The 25,721-nt window shown below is 35.2% G+C and overlaps 1 protein-coding gene across 2 annotated transcripts in view; it reads left to right on the top strand.

Annotated features, from left to right (window-relative positions):
* The window catches only part of VPS13A (vacuolar protein sorting 13 homolog A), a 110,714-nt gene that overhangs the window by 54,624 nt on the left and 30,369 nt on the right, over nt 1–25,721 (top strand). For both annotated transcript variants that reach the window (XM_075078464.1, XM_075078465.1), the window contains exons 36-54: nt 727–851; nt 1,697–1,866; nt 2,487–2,707; nt 3,908–4,140; nt 6,549–6,641; nt 7,142–7,498; nt 7,700–7,801; nt 9,138–9,296; nt 9,437–9,698; nt 10,577–10,737; nt 11,967–12,070; nt 13,391–13,688; nt 14,884–15,279; nt 16,181–16,285; nt 16,383–16,529; nt 20,589–20,717; nt 21,368–21,501; nt 23,084–23,213; nt 23,571–23,806. In XM_075078464.1, coding sequence (XP_074934565.1) covers nt 727–851; nt 1,697–1,866; nt 2,487–2,707; nt 3,908–4,140; nt 6,549–6,641; nt 7,142–7,498; nt 7,700–7,801; nt 9,138–9,296; nt 9,437–9,698; nt 10,577–10,737; nt 11,967–12,070; nt 13,391–13,688; nt 14,884–15,279; nt 16,181–16,285; nt 16,383–16,529; nt 20,589–20,717; nt 21,368–21,501; nt 23,084–23,213; nt 23,571–23,806 — 3,562 coding nt within the window. The remainder of the gene's footprint in view (nt 1–726; nt 852–1,696; nt 1,867–2,486; nt 2,708–3,907; nt 4,141–6,548; nt 6,642–7,141; nt 7,499–7,699; nt 7,802–9,137; nt 9,297–9,436; nt 9,699–10,576; nt 10,738–11,966; nt 12,071–13,390; nt 13,689–14,883; nt 15,280–16,180; nt 16,286–16,382; nt 16,530–20,588; nt 20,718–21,367; nt 21,502–23,083; nt 23,214–23,570; nt 23,807–25,721) is intronic.

Genomic DNA, 25,721 nt, shown 5'->3' with positions numbered 1-25,721 from the left:
TAACAAATAGGAGCGACTACGCCACTGTAGTAAGTTTTCTAGCATAATGTGTTATAATGTAAGGACTGTCTGGTTCTACCGGCAGTAATGCATTTATAAGGCATTTATACATCTGTCAGTTGGATTTAGCAACATCCCAGCTTTGGAAAGTTATGTTACCCTTTTTCCCGTGTATGCTGACTCTGTTGCCATTCAGTTTTAGATCTGTTTGCCTTGTCTAATGATGGGATCCCTAAAAATTGTTCCTGTTCAGTTGGCATCACTGCCCATAAACTGTTCAGCACACACTAAAAAAGGGCAAGTAACGTTAAAAAAGGAGTCTTTTGTTGAACTCTTGTATTATATTTGAAAAATAGCAAAAACATGGCAAGGTGAACAGATGAGGATGAAAGTAAACTTGTATTCTTCGTAACATTCTTGCACACAGTACCATATAAAATTAAGGGAATTCGCATGTTTCTGTCTTAAAGATGGTAAAAATTGCACGTAGAATATATAAGCGGAGTATTTAATTTTCTCAAACTTTGTGTGATTTTGCCAAAACTAATTACAGAGAGCATAATAAACATATTCTAAGTGGATGGATTTATGTGTGGAGGAAAAGGGAAGTTGTCCTTATAGTCATTAGTGTGGATGTTGGTTTTGGTTTGTTGGGTTTTTTTCACCTCCCTTATTTGCAGTCAGGTAATTTTATTTAATATTAAGTGATTTTCCACTTTCTTAAAGGTGTAACTGTTGTGACGTCAGCTGTGGTGGAATTGCGTTCACCTATGAAAATAAAAACAACACTAAAACTGGACTTCAGATTCGACTCTCTGACTTTAGTATTGTATAGTCCAAATTCAAAACAGGTAAATATAATTTTGATTACAAACAGAAAGAAATAGCTTTAAGTAAGGTTACATAGAGTCCTGGAAATTCTGAACAGGAATAGTTTAATTTATGAGCAGAGACAGTGACTTCTAGCAATAGTTACAAATATGATGGAAATGATAAACAGCTATTTTATCTGAATTGTGTGGCAGACATTATAGGGAAGAGAATAAGAATAATCAGTGGTAGCACATAATACGTGGCATCTTCTGAGATTTGACTGAAAACTTACTGAAAACTTATATAAGTTTGAAATACAGTTTGGGAAGGAAAAAAATGTAGACAGATGCAACTATTCTTCAGTTACACACACACGTGCATGCGCAATGTTGTGGAGAGAGGCTTTAAATTTGTATTACAATGTGAATGCGTTTTTATTCTTCGTTTAAATCTGCAAACTTGTTAGCAAATTTCTGACTAAAAGTCTAGTAATATTTTATTGTAAACTTATAGTCTGTTATTTTAGATTTTGGACAATCTTCCAGTATCTGGATAAAGACTATGTAGTCATAAGAGGCAAAACTTAATTTCCTATCTGGCGTGTTTGCTATATGCAAAAATATGCAAAACTATGTATTTTTAAATGGCACACAAACCAAAGTTGCATATGACAGTTCTACTTTCTGTTAAATATTGTCTCCGTCTCACTAATGTAAGCTTGATTTAGCAAGCTGGTAGAAGGGTAAGGCTTCGCTTTTTTCAGTTTTCTCTGTATGTTACTGACTTTTGAATTACCAGTGGGTTTATTTAATATATTATTAAATATATTCCTTCCATTACCTGTAAGCAAGTCTACAAATGTATTATAATTTGATTTAAACAGGCTACAAATTTGGATCAGAGAGATGACCTTTCGAAGCTTGCAGAGTTTAAGTTAGTTTTGATGTCAGCTGCTCTCAAAATGTTATCAGACGGTTCAATGAATGCTTCAGTCAAGCTGGCAAACTGTACGTTAGATGATAAAAGACAGTCAATACAGAAGGCTACACCAAGGTCTGTATTTTGACATAAATTGCTGTTTATTGGAGTTTGACAGAGTCCCAAATGTTTCCATTTTAGTATTCTGTAAAAACTGCAATTTTTTTGGAGTAGGTGATTCTTGAAATACATGTTACTGTAGACTTATGTGTCTTACTTGCCTTTTGTTCCACATGTTGTTTGTGAGAGACCAATAAAAATTCTAGAAACAAACTTTAAATATGAAATAAACCAACCAAACTTTAAATATTTAAAATTAATGAATGCATATAGAAACAGATTTCACTTTGCTGGCTAAGTAAGACTAAGTTTGGTGGTTTGGTTTTTTTTTTAATGAGAGTAACAAACCTCAATAAGGTATAATAATGTTGATATATAATACGGAATTCTGATGGTTTGACTTGTTAAAATTATGAACACCTTTAGCTGCCAATGTATGGAAGTCCAGTTTTGAAGTTTTGTAGAATTTCTGTTGATACTTTTATCGGTAATGTTTTAAAATTTTTGGTATTACTTTTTAAATTGACGCTTGTTAATGTATTGCAGCTGGATTGAGAATATTGAGTGGGTTTTTTTTCAGCATTTGTGGCTGGGTTGTTGTTGTCTCATTAAATGCTGCCTTAATGGTCTTTCAGGATGGTGGAAATGAAGCATGGATTTGAAAAGAAAGTTATGGTGGATATAAGCTATAAGCAGGGGAGAGATGGCACTGTTCTTGATGTGATTGTTCAAGAGATATACCTTTGTGCAAGCATGGAGTTTCTACTTACTGTTGCGGATATATTCCTAAAGGCTAATGCAGAAAGTGCTGCTGCACAGAGAAATCTCAAACAGTCATTACCTTTAAAGGAGCAAGGTATATACTGGAAATACTTAAAAATTGGTATTTAAATATCTATTTTAATTTTGGTACTATAATACTAGTTTTAAAATTATAATACCCCTTTTATGCTGTTCCTTCTGTGTATAGGACAGCTTCTTTTAACCTTGATGTTTCTTTCTTTGTGTCATGGAAAATGGTTAATGTCCCTTTTGTCTTTATTTCCAAATGAAGCTTTGTCTACCAGACAAAGGAAATACCTAAAAATGTATGCCTAAAAATAAAATGGGAAAGGACAATTATAGCTGGCACTCTCTAGATTTGTTGGCTGTCTTTGAAGTCTCAGCAAATTTTATAACGATGATTACAACCATCATAGTTTTCATCCTTTCTGAGAATGATGGAACATACTCTATTATGTTCAAATATGAGTTCAGCCTGCCAGATATTGCTGCCTAGAAATGTTGTCATTTCACTTGTCCACCGATGTGCATTTCTCCCTATATCAGGAAACAGGCTTTTAGCTTGAATGCCTGATTTGGTCTTTCTAGTGCAGGACCTATACCTGACATCAGAATTTAGTTCATTAGAGCACCAGAGCAGGAAATGGGCTATTTATGCTTCCAGGCCTCAGGAAGTTCACATAAGGTCTGCAAAGGAAGTCCCTTTTTTTTGTTTTTGTTTTCCTGTAGCCTAAATATCTTAGTTGTGTCCACCTTAGCTAGGCCTGCTCAGATTATTTAGTAGATGAACAATATCTAAAAATATAAGGAAGTCTTACGTAGAAGTATATTGGTACTGCAAATGGTTACATCAAGCAGTAGTAAATGCTGCATTATAGTCCTATGGAAAACTATGTTTTGCTGCTCCAGAGAGCAGAGAATGTGTCCAGCATTTTCATAAGACCCTATGATAGCTGGCTCATGTAGAAATTTAGTGAAGCTGATACACTTGCTAGTGTCAGAGGTGAAAACAGTGGTGATACTGTTATCCTTTCCATTTTGACAGAGAAGCTTTGTGGAATCTTTTATAGTATCTAAAAGGAATTAGGGCTTTAATGGTTTTGTGAAGAGCCTAGAAATAAGTCAGTTGCAGGGATCTACATGTTTTCTGACGCCTGTTATGCTAGACCTTATCACTAAATCTTTAAAACTTCTCTATAAGTTATAAGAGAGATGTAACTAATGACAATTTAATCTTCAAACAATTAACCTAATTTAATTTGTGTTTCTGAAGCACCTGTGCAGCCTGTATCTACAATGGAAATGAACATTGTTGTTAAAAATCCTGAGATCGTGTTTGTGGCCGATTTAACAAGAAGCGATGCTCCTGCATTGGTAGTTACAACACAGTGTGAGGTCTTCATTAAACATAGCCCTGAAAGGTATAGCATGACAGCTGCTGTTAAAGAGATACAAATGAAAGCATGCCCATTTCTTCCAGAAAAAAGGAAAGGGAACGTTACTACGGTGAGTTTGCAGACATCCAGTTTGTATTTAAAGGAGCTGTGTAACTAATGCTAGTACAATGCAAGTTAATTATGAAGCTTTCACCGTTAGAATGTATGTTACACACATATGAGTAAAATTTTGTTGCTAACTTATTTTGTTGACTTTATGCTGTTTTGTCTGATATGGCAAAAGTGTCATCTTGATCAGTGGCTTTGAGGTTTGCTTTGTAAGACAAGCTAAAATTACAAGTCCAGAGGAGTAAAATGTAATAACCTCTCTTATCCTGTGTAAGCCAGATAAAAAAAAAAATTTTATGTGTACACTATTTTGAATGCAGTGTAGTAAATTTGGAATACTTTCAGTCAAAAACTTTGCATTAAATAGGTATATAAGTGAATAACAAAGGATCACAGATGGAATGGGAAATATGTATCTAAAAATAAATTAGTTATAGTATACTGTTCATAAATTCCTTTGTGGTAAGGCCCATAGATCCATTATATTAAAACTGTTTATATTTTGGCTACAGAATCAGACTTGTTAGTTACTGGCTAGGTGGGAATGCATTGACTCCTGTAGCTTCTTGTAGTTTTTCTGCCTCTACAGCAGACTGTGACTCAGTTACCTCTGTAATGATATTGTTGTATCAGAGAAAAAAATCAATTTGATGGTATATCCAACTGTTACCTGTGTCCTAAGACCACAGGTGAATTTTGAAGAATGAGTCTTTTCAGCTCTGCATTAACGTCTACTTACTTTATGGAGCTACGAAGGAAAGACCAAAGCTATAAGTACAACAGACTGGGACTTCTACTTCATCTCTTTATCAGATACTTTCATAGCAGCTCAGGTTACTACTTGGGTGGACAGTCTTTGATTACATTAATCTATTAAGAATCTAGTAACTGAGAAAGTGACGCACTAGCATGATAGCTACAACACAATGCATAGTTGTGTGACTTCCATTTCTGTAGCTGGCGAACGTGGCACAAACAGGTAGCTTTGTAGAAGTTACAAGACTTTTCACCAAGCTTTCCTTCTTACAGGAATATCTTCTACCAGAATCTATCTCAAACTGTAGAAACAGAGAAAAAGACCTGTTTCTGACAGGTTGCTTGTGCTATGAAGAGGCTAAGAGGACCTTAGTTTTGATGCTTAAAGTTACCTTCTGTGAAAGATTCAGAAAGTTGTAGTAGAGAGTAGTAGAGGTCAAAAAAGATTGTGTTCTCCGCATGTAGCGGTATAAATGCCCCTTCTGAAAACATGTACATAAGGAAATCTCTGAATTCTGTTTTTTTTTTTTGTAAGCAATATGATTTCAGTCTGGGAAGATAATCAGAGAGTCAGATGATGTTCCATGGCCTTATTTATTCAAGAAAGAAAATGTATGATAAGAGATTATATGAAGATTACAAGATTTCTGAAGGCGGATATTGATGTGAAGATTTTATATTGCCTAAGCTTTGGGGACATTAGTGATGGATGAATTCATCCATCTGTTAGAATATGTTTCCCCAGACGCCCAGGAAACTAGCCTCTGGCTTTAGACTAGCACAAGCTATGAGGTTCTTTTTGTACATTTCTCACATGTACTTTGGTCTAAAGAAGAACATGTTATTTTTCATTCCTGGCTGTAACACAGAACAAGAAAAAAAATAATCTGAGCAGCAGAGGATAAAATAGGAATATGGGCAAAAAATTCTGTTAGATCAAACTTGCTTGGGAAAAGTGTGTTAAAACTGATTCAGAGTATTTCTGTGCGCCAACATCTGATTCAGGTGTGGACAAAGGTGTTGGGAAAGATTGCAAAATCAATATGGTTTGAAATTGCTGTTTTTGAAAGACTTATCTCCTCAGGTAGCGACTGGAGAGCAAATTTTCCTGTCAATACAGTATCAGTAGAGTTTAACTACATTTGAGTGCTTTATTAATCACATAGCACTACGATGTTATTTACAGTGTGCCTTAGATCTAGTTTCGGTAAACCTTAGCAAGTGGGAGTATGCAAGGACTGATTGTACAGTCCTGGAACTGAGTGATTGTGATTCAAACAGTGATATTTTTATTCAGTAAAATTGTAACTGTTGTTGCTGTCTTGCCCTTAACTGAAAAATCTGGTTCTCCTCAAAAGTCCCAGGCATGACGATGTAGTGTATTTGAAGACGTCTGCAGACTTCACCTAAAGAGTGAAGTTACTGAAGTGTAATACATTTTACTGTAGTTGACATTTGAATCTTTAATGTTTGAGAATGGCTGAGGTGCTGCTTCTGATACTTTTTTCTATACGTTTGAACACATTATTAGTGTTCAGATTACTCTTAATTTTGAAGAATGTTTTAGTGCTTTTGATGTGTAGTATTTAAAAGTATATAACTTTTAAAGGATTTTTTTCTCTATTTAACATGTGTTTTTACTCTTTTGTACAGATATTACAGCCTTGTGACTTCTTCTTTGAAATGAAACAGTCAGGTACTAATCCACAGACAGCTGATCTAACGATTAAATCTCTAACAATAAAAGTAGGTAGACTTTTATTGTGTTTTTAGTTCTCTACTACTTCCTCTCAGAAGGCTTTGAAGTTGCTTGTGGGATGTGTTTCTTAAAAAAAAAAAAAAATCAGGAATGACTGAAGTGGGGAATTGTTTGTTCTTCATCAGGTCATCTACCTGTTTAGCATGTGAAAATAAACAAAATTGAAAATTAATAATTGTGTCAACACTTTGGTTTTGGGATTTCTGTTTTATAAAATGGCCTGATATGCAGAGATAAATTTTGAAGTGTTCAGATAGAGCTTTCGATGTTCAGAAAGCGCCTATCTGGAAGAAAGGCGGGGGTTGAAAATCTGAACAGGTTGAACTGTAACTTGAGGAAAGGAATGAGTTTTCAAACCTAAGAGTCCTGTGGAGAACAGAAGTGCTTTGTTAGTGTAATATATTAATTATAATTTTGTGTCTGAAAGTAGCTGACTGTTTCCTGTACGAGCTTCTCATTTCCAATTATTCCAACTTCTTATTTGTAGGTTTCACCGATAATCATAAACACAGTAATTACTATTACATCAGCCCTTTATCAAACCGCAGAAACAACAGAAGAAGAGATTAGTCAAATTCCTCCAGACTTGTGGAATAAGAAGGATATAAAAAATCTAAAAATGTGGTTTCTGGAAGAGCCAAATGAAAACGAAAATACAAATCCAACCACTGAGCTGGTACCCACAGGAGAGTCATTGAAAATGAGTATAGAATCTGTTTTTCTAACACTTGAAGCAGGGGTCGGGCATCGAACTGTACCAATGCTTTTAGCTAAGTCCTCATTTCTTGGAGAAGTCAAAAACTGGAGTACTCTCATCAACCTACGTTCTCGTCTTGAGCTAGAGGTAAGGAACCCTACACAAGAAAGAAAACTTTTCTTCATCTTACAGTGGGAGCTGAAAGTGCGGTCTGATCGTAAATCTTTTATATTACCAAAGTAATTGATATACTTGTAAATCAGAATTTTAAGTCTCTTAAAATCTGTAGAGCTTTTATTAATCTAACAGTTGTATGTAATTTCTTCATTGACTTCTGAATTTTGATAGGTACACTATTTTAATGAGATGTTTGGGGTGTGGGAACCTTTGCTTGAACCACTAGAAATTGAGAAGACGGATTTATTCAAACCATGGATCCTTGATATCAAGGTATATTTTCCAAAGCTGAACTCAAATTTTCTATTTCAATACATTAGGAATAACAAATGCTCTGCACCTTCTTATTTCTGAGACTAATCTAACAATTTTGTTCTTTCTTATTGGTTACTGAGACTTTTTTACCAATTAGTGAATAAAACCAACTCTTGCACAAGTGAAGATCCAGTCTCACAGATCTTTTAAATACTATTGTCTTCCAGATGACAAGAAGATTTGATTCCAGTTGCACTGGATAATTGTAACGGTTTTATTTCGATTTCTCTAAAGTTAGATCATACGCTAATGATGCATTCAGTGACATTGGAAAGATAGAAGAACACTCATTGTGTTTCACAGTAGTATCTGTAGCAGAAATGTATTGGAAAAACTGATACTTGTTACTGACTAGCACAAAGTGTACTGTGGGGATAGTGCTCTTACCACTTTGGTTCTGTCTTTTATAAGGAAATACTCTAGATTCTAGTCTCAAAGTAGATAAGTATTTATCTAAGGAAGGGAGATAATTTTTTCCCCATCCCTTCTGTTTTAATTGTTTTATTGCATTGCTTCCTGATTTTTTTCAAAACTGTTCAAGTATTTTTAGCCTGAGGGGTTGCTTAGAATGGAAAAACTGCGCTTTACCTACAACTGTCATTAACAAATAGCTTTCTACAGTAATGGCCTCAGAAGGGTAAAGATTATGGACTGAGATATTGCCATTAAGAAATTGCTATTAAAAATATTCCTAAGAATTTTCCAGAAAGGTGTGAGAAGTAATGCAGGAGAAAGATAGAAGATAGTGAGTCAAACCTCATGTCTTCTTGCTCAGATTTGAAATATAACATTTGGAAACACACGATTTTCAGAAATGTTGAAGCCAGGAAAATGTATGCCGTGTGATTTTTAATTTTTTCCTTCAAACAAATGAAAACACGCAAAATAAGTATTGTTTGGAAACTTATAAGGACTAAATCTGGGGTAACTGTTTTAAGAGTAGGAAATGAATTATGTGTAATAGTTTTTACACGGTGTTACTAGGCATGTTAATGTATTCACACAGCATTTACTGGATATGTTAGTAGTTAGTATATAAGTCTATGTTCTTTATTTTTTAATAATCATAAATTTAGCTACTGATATTTCAGAAGTCAATGGAATTCCAATAAATCTTTTGCCTTTTGGCTTCTTTATTCTCTCTTTTGTTTTTATTTGAGAATAAAAACATGGAAAAAAAGAGAAAAACCGTGGCAGGATATAGTGGGAAAGGGAGAGAAAGAGAGTCTTGAGGTAAAGCTTGCTTCTACAGAGGGAGCGGTCAGATAAGAATTCTTTAAAAATCTCCTTTCAGATGAAGAAGAAGACTAAAAAAGCATTGGTTGAGTCAGATGCAGAAGAAGAAAACTACAAAGTTCCAGAATATAAAACAGTAATAAATGTTTCCTCAAAAGACCAGCTGAACATTACACTCTCCAGATGTGGGCTACAAATGTTGAGTAACTTGGGCACGGTAAGAAAGATTACTTAATTATGCAGTGTCAGAATTGTTAAATGAATGTTTGCACAGATTGTTTTGATGAAGTCTTACTTATACTTCTTACTATACTTACTTACTATATTTGTGTTTTGTATCTATACTTTGCTTTCTAGGCATTTGCTGAAGCAGCTAGTCAAACTTCAGACATCTTCAAAAAAGACCGAGCACCATTTGTAATAATAAATTCTTTAGGACTTCCCATCACTGTCTTGCCTAGTGATTCCTTTAGTGTCCTTAATGTTGAATTTGGAGCAAAAATATTTCATTTAAGAGATGGAGAGAATTTAAATATGGAATTCGTCAGAACTAAAAGTGAGACTGACCAGTTCACAGCAATGACAACTCTGAGTAGCAAGAGGTTTTACATTCAGATCTGTAAGTTCCAAAGTTCATATATCTTCTGTTTCTGTAAATACTGCATGCTGCATAATACTGCATCTTGTACAGGTCAATAAGCATTGTGGACTACATAAGATGAAAGGAGTGTTTCTTTGGATTCTAGATGCATGGCACTATTTGAAGTACTGCTTTACTCTTCACAGCTAAAAGTTACATGCATCATGTTTGTTAAGTTTTTGAAGCATAGATTTTCAACTGTAAAAAATTATTTAGATACCTAATCTTTATTTCATTATTTTACTGCAATCAAATATTTTTGTTTGTATTCACATGTTAATGCAGAATTAAGCTGCACAAAATAATTTTTTCTAGAATTCTGAGGCCTGTATATATGTGTATTATAGAAGAAGTTATTCTTAAAGGGGATGCTTTTAAAAAAAGATAGTTTAAAATAATTTAAAGTAGAACATGGTTAAAGCTAAAAGTAAAATTTAGGTATTTTTAATGATATATGTGTTAACAATTTAAGTTGATTTATTGTAGCAACAGCTTTTCAAAACTGATTTCTCAAACTGATCTTGACCGTGTGGTTTATCAGTTGCATTTTTTTCACAATACGTATGAGCTGTACCTTGTTAATAAGCCATTATGTCTTGTAAGCTTTTCTCTTTAGGCACTAATTTTATTTGCAGTGGCAAAACCCACTTAAATATTTGAGTGATGGACTCATTTACTCTTTATCCTGTGGTGAAAAAAGAATCTTTGCTGTTTCTTTAGCAACACTGCAAGACTGGCATATTAAAAGTGGTGATTAGATGGGATGCTACAGAAAATTCTATCCAATGCATATTTCTGTCTTTCAGATGGATCTTTCCTCCTTTTGAGTGTTTCATTTCTTATCTTATATATTCTAGGTCCAGATAATCATTCCACTGTGGAAAAGATTCCATTGACAAAAGTAGGTCGATGTATTTACAGATTGAGACATGAGGAATCAGGTGTTGAAAGGGCTGTTGTCTGCCAAATTGATACTGTTGAAGGAAGCAAGTTGATAACTATACGTTCTCCTATGCAGGTTATTATATTTCCATACACTATAATTTCATTATTATTTTAATTTTTAATGAATGAAAATGATCCTAGTAATCTTTAAATAAACATTTTTAAAAAGATATTTTAAAAAATTATCTGAACAATTAATGTAACTTTGCTGTTGTGCATTATAAGGTAGTTTAGAAGGGATTTTAAAGAAGAAAAAGCTTTGTCAAAGTGACAAAAGCAAGGAGTGGGATGGTAGTGGAAATGGACCAGTTCAGGCTAATTTATCAGTAATGTTTTCTAATCCTAATCTGAGTCTTTTTGAATGATTTGCTTTGTGTGAAGTGATCAGGCCTCTTTTAAGCTTACCTTTGTTCCTCAAGGTTATCCTTCTGTTGGATTATTTCTTCATCCTCTACCATCGATTCATAAATTTCAAATTTAGTACCAAGTCAGCTGAACAGTGAGCCCTTTGAGCGTGTATCTCTTAAGGGACATGGTTTAGTGGTAGACTTGGCACTGTTAGGTTTATGGATGGACTCGATAATATTAAAGGTCTTTTCCAATCTAAATGATTCTATGATTCTGTCATTAAATAATGTTTTTGATAGATATTATAGTTTGCAAGTACAGTGATGGCCCAGATGAATGTTCTACAGTGATAGCGTCCCTGTATATTTCACTTGCTGCTTTTACCCTGAGTAGTTTAGACTTGGTTGATAACCAGATTTACTGCTCTATTCTTCCCTAAATTAAATGTTAATTTTTTTTCCAGAGCTAATAATGTCATTAAATTAAGCCTGAAATTAAAAAAAAGGTTTGCAGAGAACAAGAGAACTATATACCTCCCAAGTTGTTATGGGTGTTGATGGTTTAACTTAAATATTTATGTGACTTCCCTTATGTTTTGTGCTATATGGGTTTTTTTTAATCTCTTACATTTTTAGGAGAAAGTTCTTTGGAAAGTTATTGTATAGTTCAGATTTGCTTGTCTTTGATTTTACAAGGCTTTATGTTTCTCTTTGAAAAGAATTTTACAGCTAATGTATTAATTTCATAATTAAAATACAGGATTAAGCTGCACAACCAGATCATTTAAGGAGATTTGCTGGTATTAGAGACAGTTCTTTTGAAATACCTGACTTTGAATGATAAATGGGTAGGATGAACAATAAGAGAGTTCACATTCTGTGCTCTCTTAAGCTCAAGACACTTTATCTTTCCAGTTTTTCCTAATGTATGTTGTTGGATTTTTATGTCACATAGATAAGGAATCACTTTTCAATCCCATTAAATATTTTTGAGGAAGGAAGATGTTTAGGGACTGCTTCACCAGAAAATGAATTCAACATACCATTGTCCTCTTACAGGTACTTTACTGCGTTGTTGTTTTATCATGGAATATGTGTATACATAGTTGATTATTGTGTCCATACAATTATGTTAAAATTTTGTTTCCCCTTTGGTACCTAATACTGTAATTAATACTGTACTATCATTGTTGGGTAGGATCTTCTCAGAGCATGTAGTCTGAGATAAACAGAATACTATTTAACTCTTGAATTGCAAGTCTTTTGAAATGCATTTTGCCTAACAATTTCAATTAGCTAGTTTACTTTAAGAATTTGAGTTCAGGTGTTCTTGGAACACAGTGATTGTTATCCATATAGTACAGACTTTTTTCTTAGTGGAGTGATGTCTAGAAATGCATAACAGGGCTTTTTTCTTCTTCCTTTTTTTGCTCTGAAAAGAAAAAAAGGCTTCTTTTGATTTTTGTAATTCTGAAGTAAAAAAATTGAAATGAATACATTTATCACAGATGTAGACAGGGACTTGTCAACCTTAGAAATACTTGGCTTCCAGCATAGTTATGCTGTTAGCACCTTGAAGCTAATACCCACTTATATGTGCAACGAGTTTATATGTACAATTTAGTTGAACTGTCACTAACTCTTAGGCAGATGAGTTTGCTCTTATTGCTTCTTATGATCAGAGAGAATTTTCCTTTCTGTTTTCCCCTAAACGCTCTCCCCATTTTTTAAAAATATGACAGTTATGTATCTTCTCTGTTAAATAATTTACACTTTAGATAATGTAAGCTGATTAATATTTCTAACCATGTATATTTTATTTAATAAGGTTTAGTGACATTCTGATTCACCATACAGATACATGAGTGAGTTTCACTAGGCAGTCAGGAAATGTTTACTAACAAAAATCTTCAGTTAAGGAACAGCTGACTGGATTAAAGCAGTTGCCTTAAAAGCCTTGGGTGTAAACAATCCATAAGTGTCATGTTTTGTGTGACTGAAAAGAAGGGCACTTTCTGCAGATGTGTCACAGGAGTCAATTGTTTATCCAGCCCTTTTGCGTGGAACAGGAGTATAGCAGCACTTACAAGGGAATTCAGTAGCCTCTTCTTAATAATAGTCCCAAACGGTCCCTCTTTGCAAGGGAAGTGTGTGGAGCTATGGAACAAAAAACCCCAACAGGGTGCAATTCCGTTAAGTTTTTGGGATCCAGACCACCTTTTGCTTCCCCCTTTAAGCAAGATAAAGGAAGACAATGAACTACTGTCAGAGATCTTCCAAAATCCAAATAATACTAGAATGTTAGTGTTGCATAGTACTTTTTCATAATTGAAAAATTCAATATCACATTGAGTGTTTAAAAACCATTGTCAATTACAGATCCATACTGAGTTTGCAACCACTAGCCAGTGAAAATGGAGTGGATGGAGAATATGATATGTGTGAAGGAATTACATTTGATGAAATTATGAAAAATGTTGACAGTTTATTACAAAGGAAGTGCCAGCCTGTGAGGTCAACTAACCACTCACTTATCATCAACATTGTTCCTGTAAAAGACACACTGACATCTTCATTATGTGCAGAAGATCAATGGGATTTTCCATATGTTGTTCATTTATGGCCTTCTGTTCTTCTCCGCAATCTTCTTCCTTATGAAATAACTTATTCTGTAGAGGTAATTCTTTAATGTTTACATTTTTTGAGATGTTTCCCACCTAATACATGAAAGCTGACCAGCTGGGTGAAATATGTTTATAAATGGATATTAAAAGTAAGGGCCTCTGTTAGACTATTTGTGAAGCAAGTTTATGGATCGTGTAAAGGCAAGTCTGTATCTGCAGAAATGAAAGAGGCCAGAATGTGAAAGGTGGTGGTATTAATCATTAGTGAGAAGTTGTACTTCAGATATATATGCAAAGTAAAACTTAGAGTATACAAGTTTAGCCCTGTGAGAGAGTCGCTTTCTGTTGCCCAAGTGCACCTTAAGCCTAATTAAACAGTGCAGTTTTTCCTGTGAATTATGACTGCCTCAAGTGACATAAGTGGGTCAGCCTACAGTAGCATTTTATGTGCTGTCACTGACTTTAACAGTAGTATGCTTTTAATGGATACTTACAGGCCTGCCTTTTTGCCAGGTTTTGACTTGAATTGCAGCCTAGTGCCAGACTTTATATTATTTTCAGATGAAAGTAAACAATTAGGTGCACTCAGATTGTTAATAGGCATTCATTGTGGGGCCAGATGAGAGCCAGTCTCAAGTGAAACACCTAAAATATGTACAGTGTGGACATTGGTTCCTCAGCACTAAGTGTTTCATTCTGTGGATCTGCTGTGGTTGTGTCCCACAGCTTACTGATGTAGATTTAGGATAATAGAAATACAGATGGGAGACACTGAAACATTTTTGTTTTTCCAGGTGATCTTAATATTTAGTATTTGGACTCAAACAGTAGAATTCAGTAATAAAATTTTGTCACAAATGCACAATTACAAGAGAGAGAGACCGTGACCTCTACCAAATATATGGAAATAACAGGCTCTTCTCGTGCGTCTCTTACAAATTTAAATTTAGTGAAAGAAATACTGCATTAAGGAAATCTGTCACTTAAGCATGCTTATGTATTTGAATTTGGTGACAGGTTTTTTTGTCTGTGTACTAATTATTGATGACCATGCATAGGTGTGTGTTTTCTGTAAAATGTTGGATTATGCTAGATGTTTAAGAATGTAACATAGTTAAATAGCATAATGAACATGTTAAAATTTTATTTAAATAGCTTTGTATCTTAGTTTTCAAAGCTAGCTTGAAAATAAAAGCTGATAAGAATTTTGTGTGTGATTCATGTAAATGTATGCTTTTTTTTTTAAAGGGAGATGGGAACAAATATAACACTCTGCAAGAAGGATGTTCTGCCCAGATTCATAATGCGGTCTTGGATCAAACAAAACTAGATTTACAGTTGCTTAACTATCTGGATCAAAATTGGAAAAGTGAGTACCAAGTAAAAAGCAATCTACCGGATATCAGCTTCACAACATTTTACTGCATCACTGAGTTGGATAAGACTGAACTGGATATTGCTGTCCACGTGACCTACACAACTGGGCAGATGGTTGTAGCAATTCACAGTCCGTACTGGATGGTAAATAAAACTGGTCGAATGTTGCAATACAAAGCTGATGGTATTCACCGCAAGCATCCTCCGGATTACAAAAAGCCGCTTCTTTTTTCTTTCCAGCCCAAAAACTTCCTCCAAAATAACAAGGTATTATATTTTGTAAAATCTGACAGCTCTGTATTCCTCTATGTTGTTGTATGAAAGCATTGTTACACTTTGAAAGTTAGCTACACTACACTATGCTCTGTAAAGGGCATGAAACCTATGATATCTCTGTCTAAAGACAGAATAATTTAAGCAAGTGTGGTGTCAGATATGCTTGAGGCAGGCAATTTACATTACCAAGGGTATTGTTAAGAAAGAGATTCTCATCTTTGAGAGGAATAAAATTCACTGAGAAGTGTTTCCTAAATAAAAGAATTTCCTTTATTCCATTTAAACTGCATCAGTGAGGGTCCTTATGCTAAGTAAGGCATAGAAGTTGTGTAAGACATATAAAGCTCTGGTACTTGAATGCTACTTTGAAAAATGAATGCTTGCAGTGGTGGTTGGTAGATTGGGTCTGAGATGGTAATACGCTATGGTTAAGTTGCAGTTTACCATTTGAGTCTGCTACGTGAGGTTTTTCAGTGCTGAGTATTACTGATGGATGAATGATATGAGAGAGGTTACAGGACTGTTGATTTGCCTATGAGATTTAATTGTGATAAGTTTTGGAAAGGCTCCTTATGTGGTTCGTTCCTCTGGAGTATCGTATAATGCTTATTCCGTGTAGCTTATAAGTAAGGGTGGTAGAAATGCCTGTGTGAGATGATACTGGAAATTGTTCTATTTTGACCTTTTGCCAGATACACCACTATTTCTAGTATGCTCTATTATTTATGTATTATTTTATTTATTTATATATATAAAAATATTTATATTATTTTAAGAGTTGTATTATATATTATGTATTATTTATGCTCTATTATTATTATATATATGCGTACTTTATATATAAATTTTAAATGTTGTTAGTGTCTTAAAATTGAAAATTCCTTCTTCATAGGTGCAGCTTATGGTAACGGACAGTGAACTGTCTGATCAGTTTTCACTGGACACTGTTGGAAGTCACGGTTCTGTGAAATGCAAGAGTCATAAAAAGGAATATCAAGTGAGTTAATTTTGTCTTTTGAATTCATTACTTTCAGGAGATATAAATGAGGTAAGAAGAGAATAGCATAATTCTAACAATATATTTCTTTTCACAGGTTGGTGTCACCATAAACAACAGCAGTTTTAATATTACTAGAATTGTAACTTTCACCCCATTTTTTATGATCTCAAATAGAAGCAAATACACTTTGGAAGTAGCTGAAGAAGGCAAGGAGAAGTGGATTCCTATTGTCTTGCAACAGGTAAATTTAAAAAGCAAGCTATTCCAAGTTGTTTCTCTAAGGAATAAAAAAATTGGTGTGAACACCCACTGATGGAAAATAAGCCATGCGTAGTGTTCAGTGACAATGCCTGAATATATCATGCTTTTCCAATAAATTATCTGTGTCCTGTTACCATTTCTTAGAGGTGCTTTAAGACATATTGTGAAGCTGGTTTACGTTGGCATGTTTTCTCTGTTATCTGCATCACAAATAGTATGAGGAAAAGACCTGTACTGTTACTATATTGTCTCTCTTTCCAGTGGCACTGAAACTTCTGTTCAGTTTTTGCAGTGTTATCTGATAGAGTGGTGTGGCTGAGCTGGTATGTGTCATGCCACTTCCATATAGAAAGAAAATGCCTTATGTGTATCTGTTCAGATAGCTCCAAACTGTTCTGTGACTAGTCTCATTGCTGCATTGCTGTTTTTTAGCACTTAATGCATGATTTCTAGAGAGGGATCACTGTTCCCCAGGCCAAGTGGTGTAGAAATGGCTTTTGGGCTTTTGTCTATGCTGCAGAGGTCTATACCGTTGCAGACTGGGTGTGCAGCTTGGCTGTTTGCACTGCAGTAGCCCACTATTACATTTTGTATTTGTGTTGAGTTTTGAAGCCGTCATGCCTCCCTTCAGGACGTGTAGGAAAAGCAACATGTGTTTGGGGTAGTGCTGGAGGTCTTTGAAAGCGGAAAGTGATCCATACTGCCTTCTGGGAAGAGTGAAATCTCCCTCCTTCCTTTCCAATGAGTCTTGAAGAGAGCATATTCAAAACAGAGGCAGAGTTTAGCCTAACAAATAGTGCGGTTGGAGGCCCTCTTCCTTTTCTTTAGTCCTGTAGATACTCCAAATGGTTACCAAAAATGCTTGCAAACTAAAATACCAAAGTTAAAAGAATATTTTAAATTAGACTTGTAACCAGATCTTTTTGTTACATTTTTGGTACCTTAAACACATGCTCCTTAAGTTTGCGTTTTATCTTTAATGATTATGGAAGAGAAATGCCATTTAAATATCACTATTTCAGTTTATGAAATCAGTACTAATTTGCTTGCTTTTTTGTTGATATTGTTCCATTGTGATTTTAAGTGTACACAATGATGTTTAGATCTTTAACTGTTTGAGTCAGTTCAGCTTCCCATAATGTTTATCATTATTTTAAAAAAAAAGTTTCTTTGCTTTTACTTGAGAATAGGCTCTTTGCCATAAGCCTACACATTTCTTCTATTTTCTGATATTATTTCCTTTGAACCTAACTTTTCTTTGTTTCCACATATTTTTTGGCTTTTCTACATGCATGATTCCTCATCTAGTTTGTTGGTAAAGCTCTGAAATGATAAAGGTTCATGTGTAATGGCATGGGTCACTTCATATCTAATTTCTTACTCTGAGAAAACAGTCAGATTTTATTACTTCTTGGTGTTTTGTGGTTTCTGCTTGATACAGAGTTGTTATTGGAATAAATTGAATTATTTTACATGAACTTTAGAAATTTTCTGCAAAAACTAGTCAAAGGTAATAGTGTTGAAATTTCAAATACATGTATAACTGGTGGCTTTCCTCTGTTGGCTGTTTTATTGATAGGATTACAGAATTTTCTGGCTTGTCAACAAACCTTGCTTCTCGGGGGTTTCATAATTGTATTACTTGATCTTAGTTATCAAGTATCAAAGGAGGACTTTGTAGATTTTAGGATCACTCCTAATATCTTGTGAAAGTTTAGATACGGCAATTCATCAACTGGAGTAGTACAAGTCAAGAGAGGAGTCTGTATCCCCTCCTAAATTATTCCAAACAGCTCCCCAAATTGCTTGCCTTTCCACATTGTGTTGGTATTTTCCCTTTTGATAAGCAGTCTCTAAAAATCTGTGTTGTGACAGTTAAGCCTGTCAAGGTTGTTAATTTGTAACCCAGTTGCTCAATCCAGTATGTGTCTTAATCTCTTCTAAATCTAGGTATAGTCCAGCCGCTATTGGGTCTAGCTTTGGGCATCCAGGACAGATTTCCTGAAGCAAGTTCCCATCTGGTCCTGTTCTTGAGATATGGAACTGTGCTATCCAGCTATCCTAGATTTTTAATCTGCCTGTGATTTTTTTTTTTTTTTGAGTACTTCTGACTTTTTTACATTAGGTTGATCTCTAAAGAAACAAGAAGCTTGTTGAAATGCTGAATCAAATCTCAGCTTGCTTTCCTCTCCCCCATGCTATTTTTGTCATTTTAAGTTAAGCACAGTTCTTCCTGCTGCTCTTCTTTTTTTCATCCACTCTTCTTTCTTAGTGACAGATAGCCTGTCTTCTCAGGGCAAAAACCAGTCCTTACAGAAAAACCCATTTCCTCTTGGACATGCTCCCTGTCTGGAAATCAGTCAATATATCAGAAACTTTTAATTACTATTTTTAGAAAAATGCATTGTTCTTCAAAGGTTGTAACAGAAGTTGTTGGATAGTGATTAGTATGAAATGGCTTCCCAAGGACAGTCCTTTGAATTAGAATAGTTTCAGACAGTTGCCCAACATATATTATTAGAGGAAGAAAGAAAGAAAACATTGCCAAAGACTGTACATGAGATCACTGCTAAATATAATCTAAAGATCCTATTATGGAGTGGAGACTATAGTATAAATATAATACCTAGTGAAGCAATTAGCAAGTCTGTGGCAAAACATTTGGAAACAGCATAATTTTGTGACACATTCTGTGGCTAAAGACAATTGCAAAAGTTTATTTTTCAGTTCTGTGTGGTTGATTCTCTAACTTCTTTTTTCTTCTTCTCTTTTACTTATTTTGGTTTTGATTTTAAACTTTCATTTTCTGTTGACTGATTCTCTTTGAATTTCCTTTGAGCTCTCTTTAATTTCTATGTTGAGACTGACTTGCTGCATTTTATGCTAGTTTACAACACAATTTAAATTTCCTTTGTCTGTAGGGTACATGTTGATGTAGACAACACCTTCAATCTGGCTGTTTAACTATATTTTTTTCCTTTGTCTTCCTGCTTCCTGTGGTGTGAGAAACAATGGGAAAGGGAACTTAGTGGCATGGTAAGTTGGTGAACTAGTCTTTCACCATTGAAGATTTAATTCTAGGATTCAGATGCAATTAGATACAAACATCTTATTTCTTAACCTATACTGGAGAAAGATGCTCATGAAGTTTTGCATGTTGCAGGTAGACAGTTGGAAATACAGGAAAACTGGTCTATCTGGACAGACTTTGGCTCTTACTGGTTGAGAGCTATTGTTAATCATAGCTTGTTTCTATGGCAGAACTCTTTCAGTTGGAAACCTTTCATTAGTTACAACTTTTGTCTTCCCTGCCTTCTTGTCTTATTCATTTGGTGTGTAAACTATGGAAGAGAAACTATTTTTAAACCCAGAATGTCTGTGATTTCAGTTGTAGATGTGAGGAGCAAAACATGCTGTCTGATTCAGCTGCCTAATCCTTCATATTTTATACATGTTTTATACCCAGATATATATATGTGTGTGTGTGTATATATGTGTGTATATATATGTATGTATAAAGTGTTTCAGAAAAGCAGCTGGTACGCTGATGTCCTGTATACTCAAGTTACTGTAGGGTATATTTATGCTAATATCTGTTCTTGGCATTCATTGTCCCTGTAAGATCAATTTGTCATTTATACTCAATTGGCAAGAGAGGTCTGTTAATGGAAGAACAGTTTTGTTGATTTTTGTAACAAGATTGGTCATTACGGTGTTGTAGCCATGCTCAGCTTTAATGTATAGGAAATTCAGAGTATATTAATTCTAAATCTTTATGTGAATATGAAGTCTCAATATTTTCAGTTTTAGCTTCTTAACTTCTTGGTTTCTTCAGTATAGCCTGAATTACTTCTGAGTTCCTTTCAGTTTATTCTGTTCAGGTAAGTAATTACTTTCAGGCTTTTTAATAGAGTTTCTGATCCAACTCACTACACTTCTGGGTAGAGTTTTAGTAGATGAATTTTGGGCTAAAGTGAATGCCATTTAACATGTAGTTTGTTTTCTCACTTACTTTAAAATATCTGGGTTTCTTCTCTAGTGCATTCCTTTTTGGCCTGAAAATGATGCCAACAAACTGCTTGTGAGAGTCGAAAATTCTAACCTCCCCCCAAAGAAGATAAATTTTGATAAGCAAGAAAATTGTCTGCTACTGCATTTGGACAACAAGGTAAATGGTTGCCTTCGGAAATTAGGTAAAACATAAAACTGTTTCATTTCCATTCTCAAAACTTGCTGTCTTACTGTACAATAAAGCGTAGCAAAACCTTAGCTTAGTGAAAAGATTATGTATATGCAAGGGTATTATTCTCATTCTCATGCTCTATTTCCTTTCATTTTAAGCGCTTCTCTGCAAAGCAGGTCTATAGAAGCAGAAACAGATTGTTTTGCCAGTGTTCTCTAGAGGAGGATGAAAATTACTTACATTAGTTCTAAAGTAACTTTGACTCCGCTAAATTTACTTCTGTATTGCATATAGTCTCATCTAGCAGTGGTTTTTAAATATGTGAGTGCTTTTAATAGTAAAATGTTTTGGAGGGCATTTGTGCGTATGAATGGTTCGAGGAAAATTCCTCTACTACCAGCCTAAATTTTGATGGTACACAACTCCTCAATAGTTTCAATTAGTAAGTGCAATGCTTGTTACCTAGTAGTTAGACTGGGTAAATATTTTAACGATATGTTAAAACAGGTTGGTTGTTTGAGTGTTTGATGGTTTTACCTTATGAAAGTAGAAGTTTTCCAAAATATTTAAATTACATTTGCTTTCCTAGAAATTCATTCCACTGTTACTTACTTTGTAATTTTTCCATCTAATAGCTTGGAGGAATTACAGTGGATGTTAACATGACTGAACATTCCACAGTGATTACCTTTTCTAATTACCATGATGGTGCAGCTCCATTTCTGTTGATAAACCATACTAAAGAGGAAATTATTGAGTATGGACAAAGGTATGTAAGAAGAGTTTTAGTGTGGATGTCTGCATGGAGACAAGTAAACTGTTATTTCATGTATTGCAAGCCTGTCTGTTTCTTAAGAAGCCTGTTTTTTAAGAAATAGCTGTCTGGTTTTGTCAGAGCACCCAAAAATCTCTTTAATAAATTGAAGATGATGAATTGTTAATAGAGCAATGTTACGTGAAGAAGCTGCTTTGTGCACTGAAAAAGCTCCCTGCTCTCTTTCTATATGAATTTTGTGGCCTTGCCCTCTACATTCTGTTATATTTCTGGTGGGGGCAAGGGATGCACTTGGCTTTTCTGGTACTGTGCAGGTGCTGACTCTGCAGAGTAAGTAACAAATGAGTTGTAATTAGATTTGAGTCTTTCACTGTTCTATCAATGTAGTTGAGATTTAGCTGAAATAATGGGTTAAAAATATATGGGAGAGATGAGGGAATGGACTTAAAAATGGGTAGGTAGTTAACATAAATTTTGTCAAACCAGACCAATCCTAAGATTATTTTAACAAATATGAATTATCTGCAGTCAGTGAAAATTTGGTTCTTCACCTGCACGCAGCTATACTCATTCTTTTCTCAAACTGGGATGTCTTTGTAATGCTTTGCTACTGTATGCAGATGATGTTCAGTGCTGAGAAGCAGCATATCTACAGCATTCCTGACCTGTTTCTTTTTAAAAGCCAAGCAGCCTTTACCATTTTTCCTTTCAGTCAGAGTGGTGGTGTTTAAAGATTTTTAGTTTAAAAGTGGAAGAGCTGCTAGCCAAATTAATCTTGCAGCTATATGCACCTGTCTGTCTGAAGAATACAGTAGATTGTTTGGTTTGGTTTTTATCTGTAAAGATTAGTAATTTTTATCTTTTTAGCTGGTTTTGGGGCATTCCTAGTGTAAACTTATGATATATATAACTTCTGTAATGAACTATGGACAATAGACTATTTCAGTTGGAAGGGATCTACAATGACCATCTAGTCCAACTGCCTGACCACTTCAAGCTGACCAAAAGTTAAAGCATGTTATTAAGGGCATTGTCCAAATCCCACTTAAATGCTCTTAGACACTTAAACACTGCCAATTTTTAACTGTGTGCGAGGGGGAATGGAGTTCAGAATCTCTTTGTCTGAAAATATCCACTGTATCCAGGTAGCAAACACTACACTTAGTTTCCTTCAGCTACTCATATAGGGGAAACCTTTCCTAAACAAAGGATTTTGAACACACTTTTCTTCTCTTGGAATATTAATGTTAGGCAGAACAAATCCTGAATTTTCCTTTCAGCTTGTAAGCTCTACTCTTTCTTAATACTTCCCAATTAATCACAAATAGGAAGAAAATTACTGTTTAAAATCTACGGTGTATACTTTATTTCTGAAGTGTACATACATGTTTCAAAGTAGAAATGCTGTTTTTATTATTGTGCTGAGAATGTTTTGTCTATGTTTTTCCATGCACAATGTTTTAAGTTTTCATTTTCAAAATTTGAAAAAAATAGTGTTCTTGCTAAAATGCTAGAATGTGAAAGTTATGACACAAAATATATGCTGACAGTTTAATTTAATATTACTTTGCTCTAGCTCCCTCAGTGAACTGGAAGACTGTCTTCAGCCAAATATGGCAGTACTGTATACTTGGGCAGACCCAGCAGGATCTAGAAAATTGAAATGGAAATGTGGAAATAGAACTGAGGAGATCACCCCGAAAGAGGTACATTTATTATCTAAATCTTCTTTTAATACTAATTTCTTATCCTGTTCATCAGTGTATGCATGAAATTCCATATGTTATGAGTACTGTCAACGATCTCATGTAAGAGGTCCAAACACAGAACAGTAACAACACTGTGTTTGCTGGAGCTTGTGCCAGTAAGCATTGCTTTCAGTTCAAAAGTGTGTGTGTGTGCACCTGTGAGACAGCTGTAAAACTTCATAATTAAAAATTTTAATTTTTTTTCCCGATACTTTTAAAAATGTGTTCTAATGTTGTTCATGTTGCTAAGACTTTTACATTTACTTGTGGAGTAGAATGATAGAGTTATAAAAACTTTTCCTCTCCTGTTCATAGGACAAAATGGAAATACTCAGCCTGGATGGTAGAAAAGCAGTCTATTTAGTGTCATTTTTTGAAGGTTTGCAGCGTATTGTCCTGATCACTGAAGATGAGAACGTTTTTAAATTGGCGTATGAAAGTGTAAAAGCAGAACTAGCAGAGCAAGAAATTGTTCTGTCTTTGCAAGATGTTGGAATTTCATTGGTTAATAATTATACAAAGCAAGAGGTGTCCTACATTGGAATTACAAGGTAACTTATTTTGTGTGCAACAGTCTAAAATGTTTAACTTCAGGTATTTTCACATACTGAATTTCATTTTGGGGCGCAATGGAAGAGGAAAAAGAGGTCTGGATAAGAGCATTTGCAATTAAATCATCATGTTTTCCTGTGGTAGAGAGAATCGTTTTAACTGTGTTCTATATTAATGTGTATGCGTTCTGTATTTGGATGCGTGTACTTTTGCAACACATAATTGTAACTGTGTGGCAAACTTTCCAATACATTGAAGTATTTCCTGTCCATGTAGTCTGTGGAGTGATAATAGAGTTTTAAGGAGTAAAGTCTGTGGGTAGTTTGTGTCAGTGAATTTTTCCATCTTCATTCCAGAATCAAATTGCTGAACTCAGTGTTGAAAGTCTTGATGCAGGAGCAGCTTGTCATTCGTCTTAGTTTTGATTGAGAAATTATGGTGACTCCAAGGCTTTAATACTTTAGGGCTCCTACTATAACATTTCAGAAGGAAGCAGAAAAGAAACTATGTAATGCTTAAGAAATGTGTGCTACCATATGTTCAAGCAGGGTCTTTTTGAAATGCTCAAGGGACACTTGTATATCATTGCCATAATATACACAGGTCTGTATATTCATAGCCATGAGGTTGCTGGAGTGAGGGTTTTTTCTCCTGATTAATTATTTGCACCACACTGCAAAACAAACAAGCAAAAATGTCACATAGACGTATACTTCATGTATTCACATCTATGATTCACAAAGAAAATCCCCATCCTTGCCTTCACCTGAGAAACTGAGCTCTGAAAGTGGCAACACTCCATTAAAAGTAGCAGCTAATTGCCTAGATCCAAAGTAATGTTGAAATTTCACTGAATCAGTGTTTTTTTGGAAGCAGTCATCCATACCTAGTAGTCTACCAGTGCTTATAGTTGGTAGTGTTTTCTTGTTAAACAGAATCACAGAATGGTAGGGGTTGGAAGGGACCTCCGGAGATCATCTTGTCCAACCCCCCAGCTTGAGCAGGTGCACCTAGAGCAGGTGCTCTCAGTCTTCTTTTCTCCAGGCTGAACAAACCCAATTCCCTCAGCCTTTCCTCATAAGGGAGATGCTCACAGTCCCCTGATCATCTTGGTAGCTCTCCGATGGACTTGCTCAAGGAGTTCCACATCCTTCTTAAACTGGGGGCCCAGAACTGAACACAGCACTCCAAAGGTGGTCTCACTAGGGCGGAGGAGAGGGGGAGGATAACCTCCCTCACCCTGCTGGCCACATTCCTTTTAATGCAGCCCAGGATACCATTGGCCTTCATGGCCACAAGGGCACATCGTTGGCTCATGGTCAGCTTGTTGTCCACCAGCACTCCCACGTCCTTCTCAACAGAGCCACTTTCCTGTAGTTCAGCCCCCAGCCTGTACCGGTGCATGGGGTTGTTCCTCACCAGGTGCAGGACCTTGCACTTGCTCTTGTTGAATTTCATGAGGTTCCCCTCAGCCCAGCTCTCCAGCCTGTCCAGGTCTTGCTGGATGGCAGCACAGTCTTCTCGTGTATCAGCCACTCCTCCCAGCTTAGTATCTGAACACAGACTCAGAGTCTCTAGCTAAAAGGGATTGGGTTGGGGGTTGTCTCTAGAAAGCTATGCATTTGTGGGCTATAGAGTAATTTGTGGAAAGAAGAAATACCCTCCACCTCTCTGGTAGTGTTGGTTTGTGCCCTATCATGTGCCATTGATTTGGCTGTAAGGTGAAATCAGGTAGATCTTCTCACAGAATCAGTGAAATTAAGCAGAGAACAGTCCAGTGCTCTTTAAGGATGTTAAATTATTTTGTTCTTTTATTAATGGTGGAAGTAAGAGACAACAGAAAAGGACTGACTTTGGGATACCTTTTTTTTAAAAAAATAAACCAGCAAACCAAACAAACCCCTAAACCCCCAC

Source organism: Phalacrocorax aristotelis, chromosome Z (genome assembly GCF_949628215.1).
Source record: "Phalacrocorax aristotelis chromosome Z, bGulAri2.1, whole genome shotgun sequence".
Taxonomy (NCBI): domain Eukaryota; kingdom Metazoa; phylum Chordata; class Aves; order Suliformes; family Phalacrocoracidae; genus Phalacrocorax; species Phalacrocorax aristotelis.
Note: the sequence above shows the minus strand (reverse complement) of the source record. Positions and strands in the feature narration are given on the sequence as shown.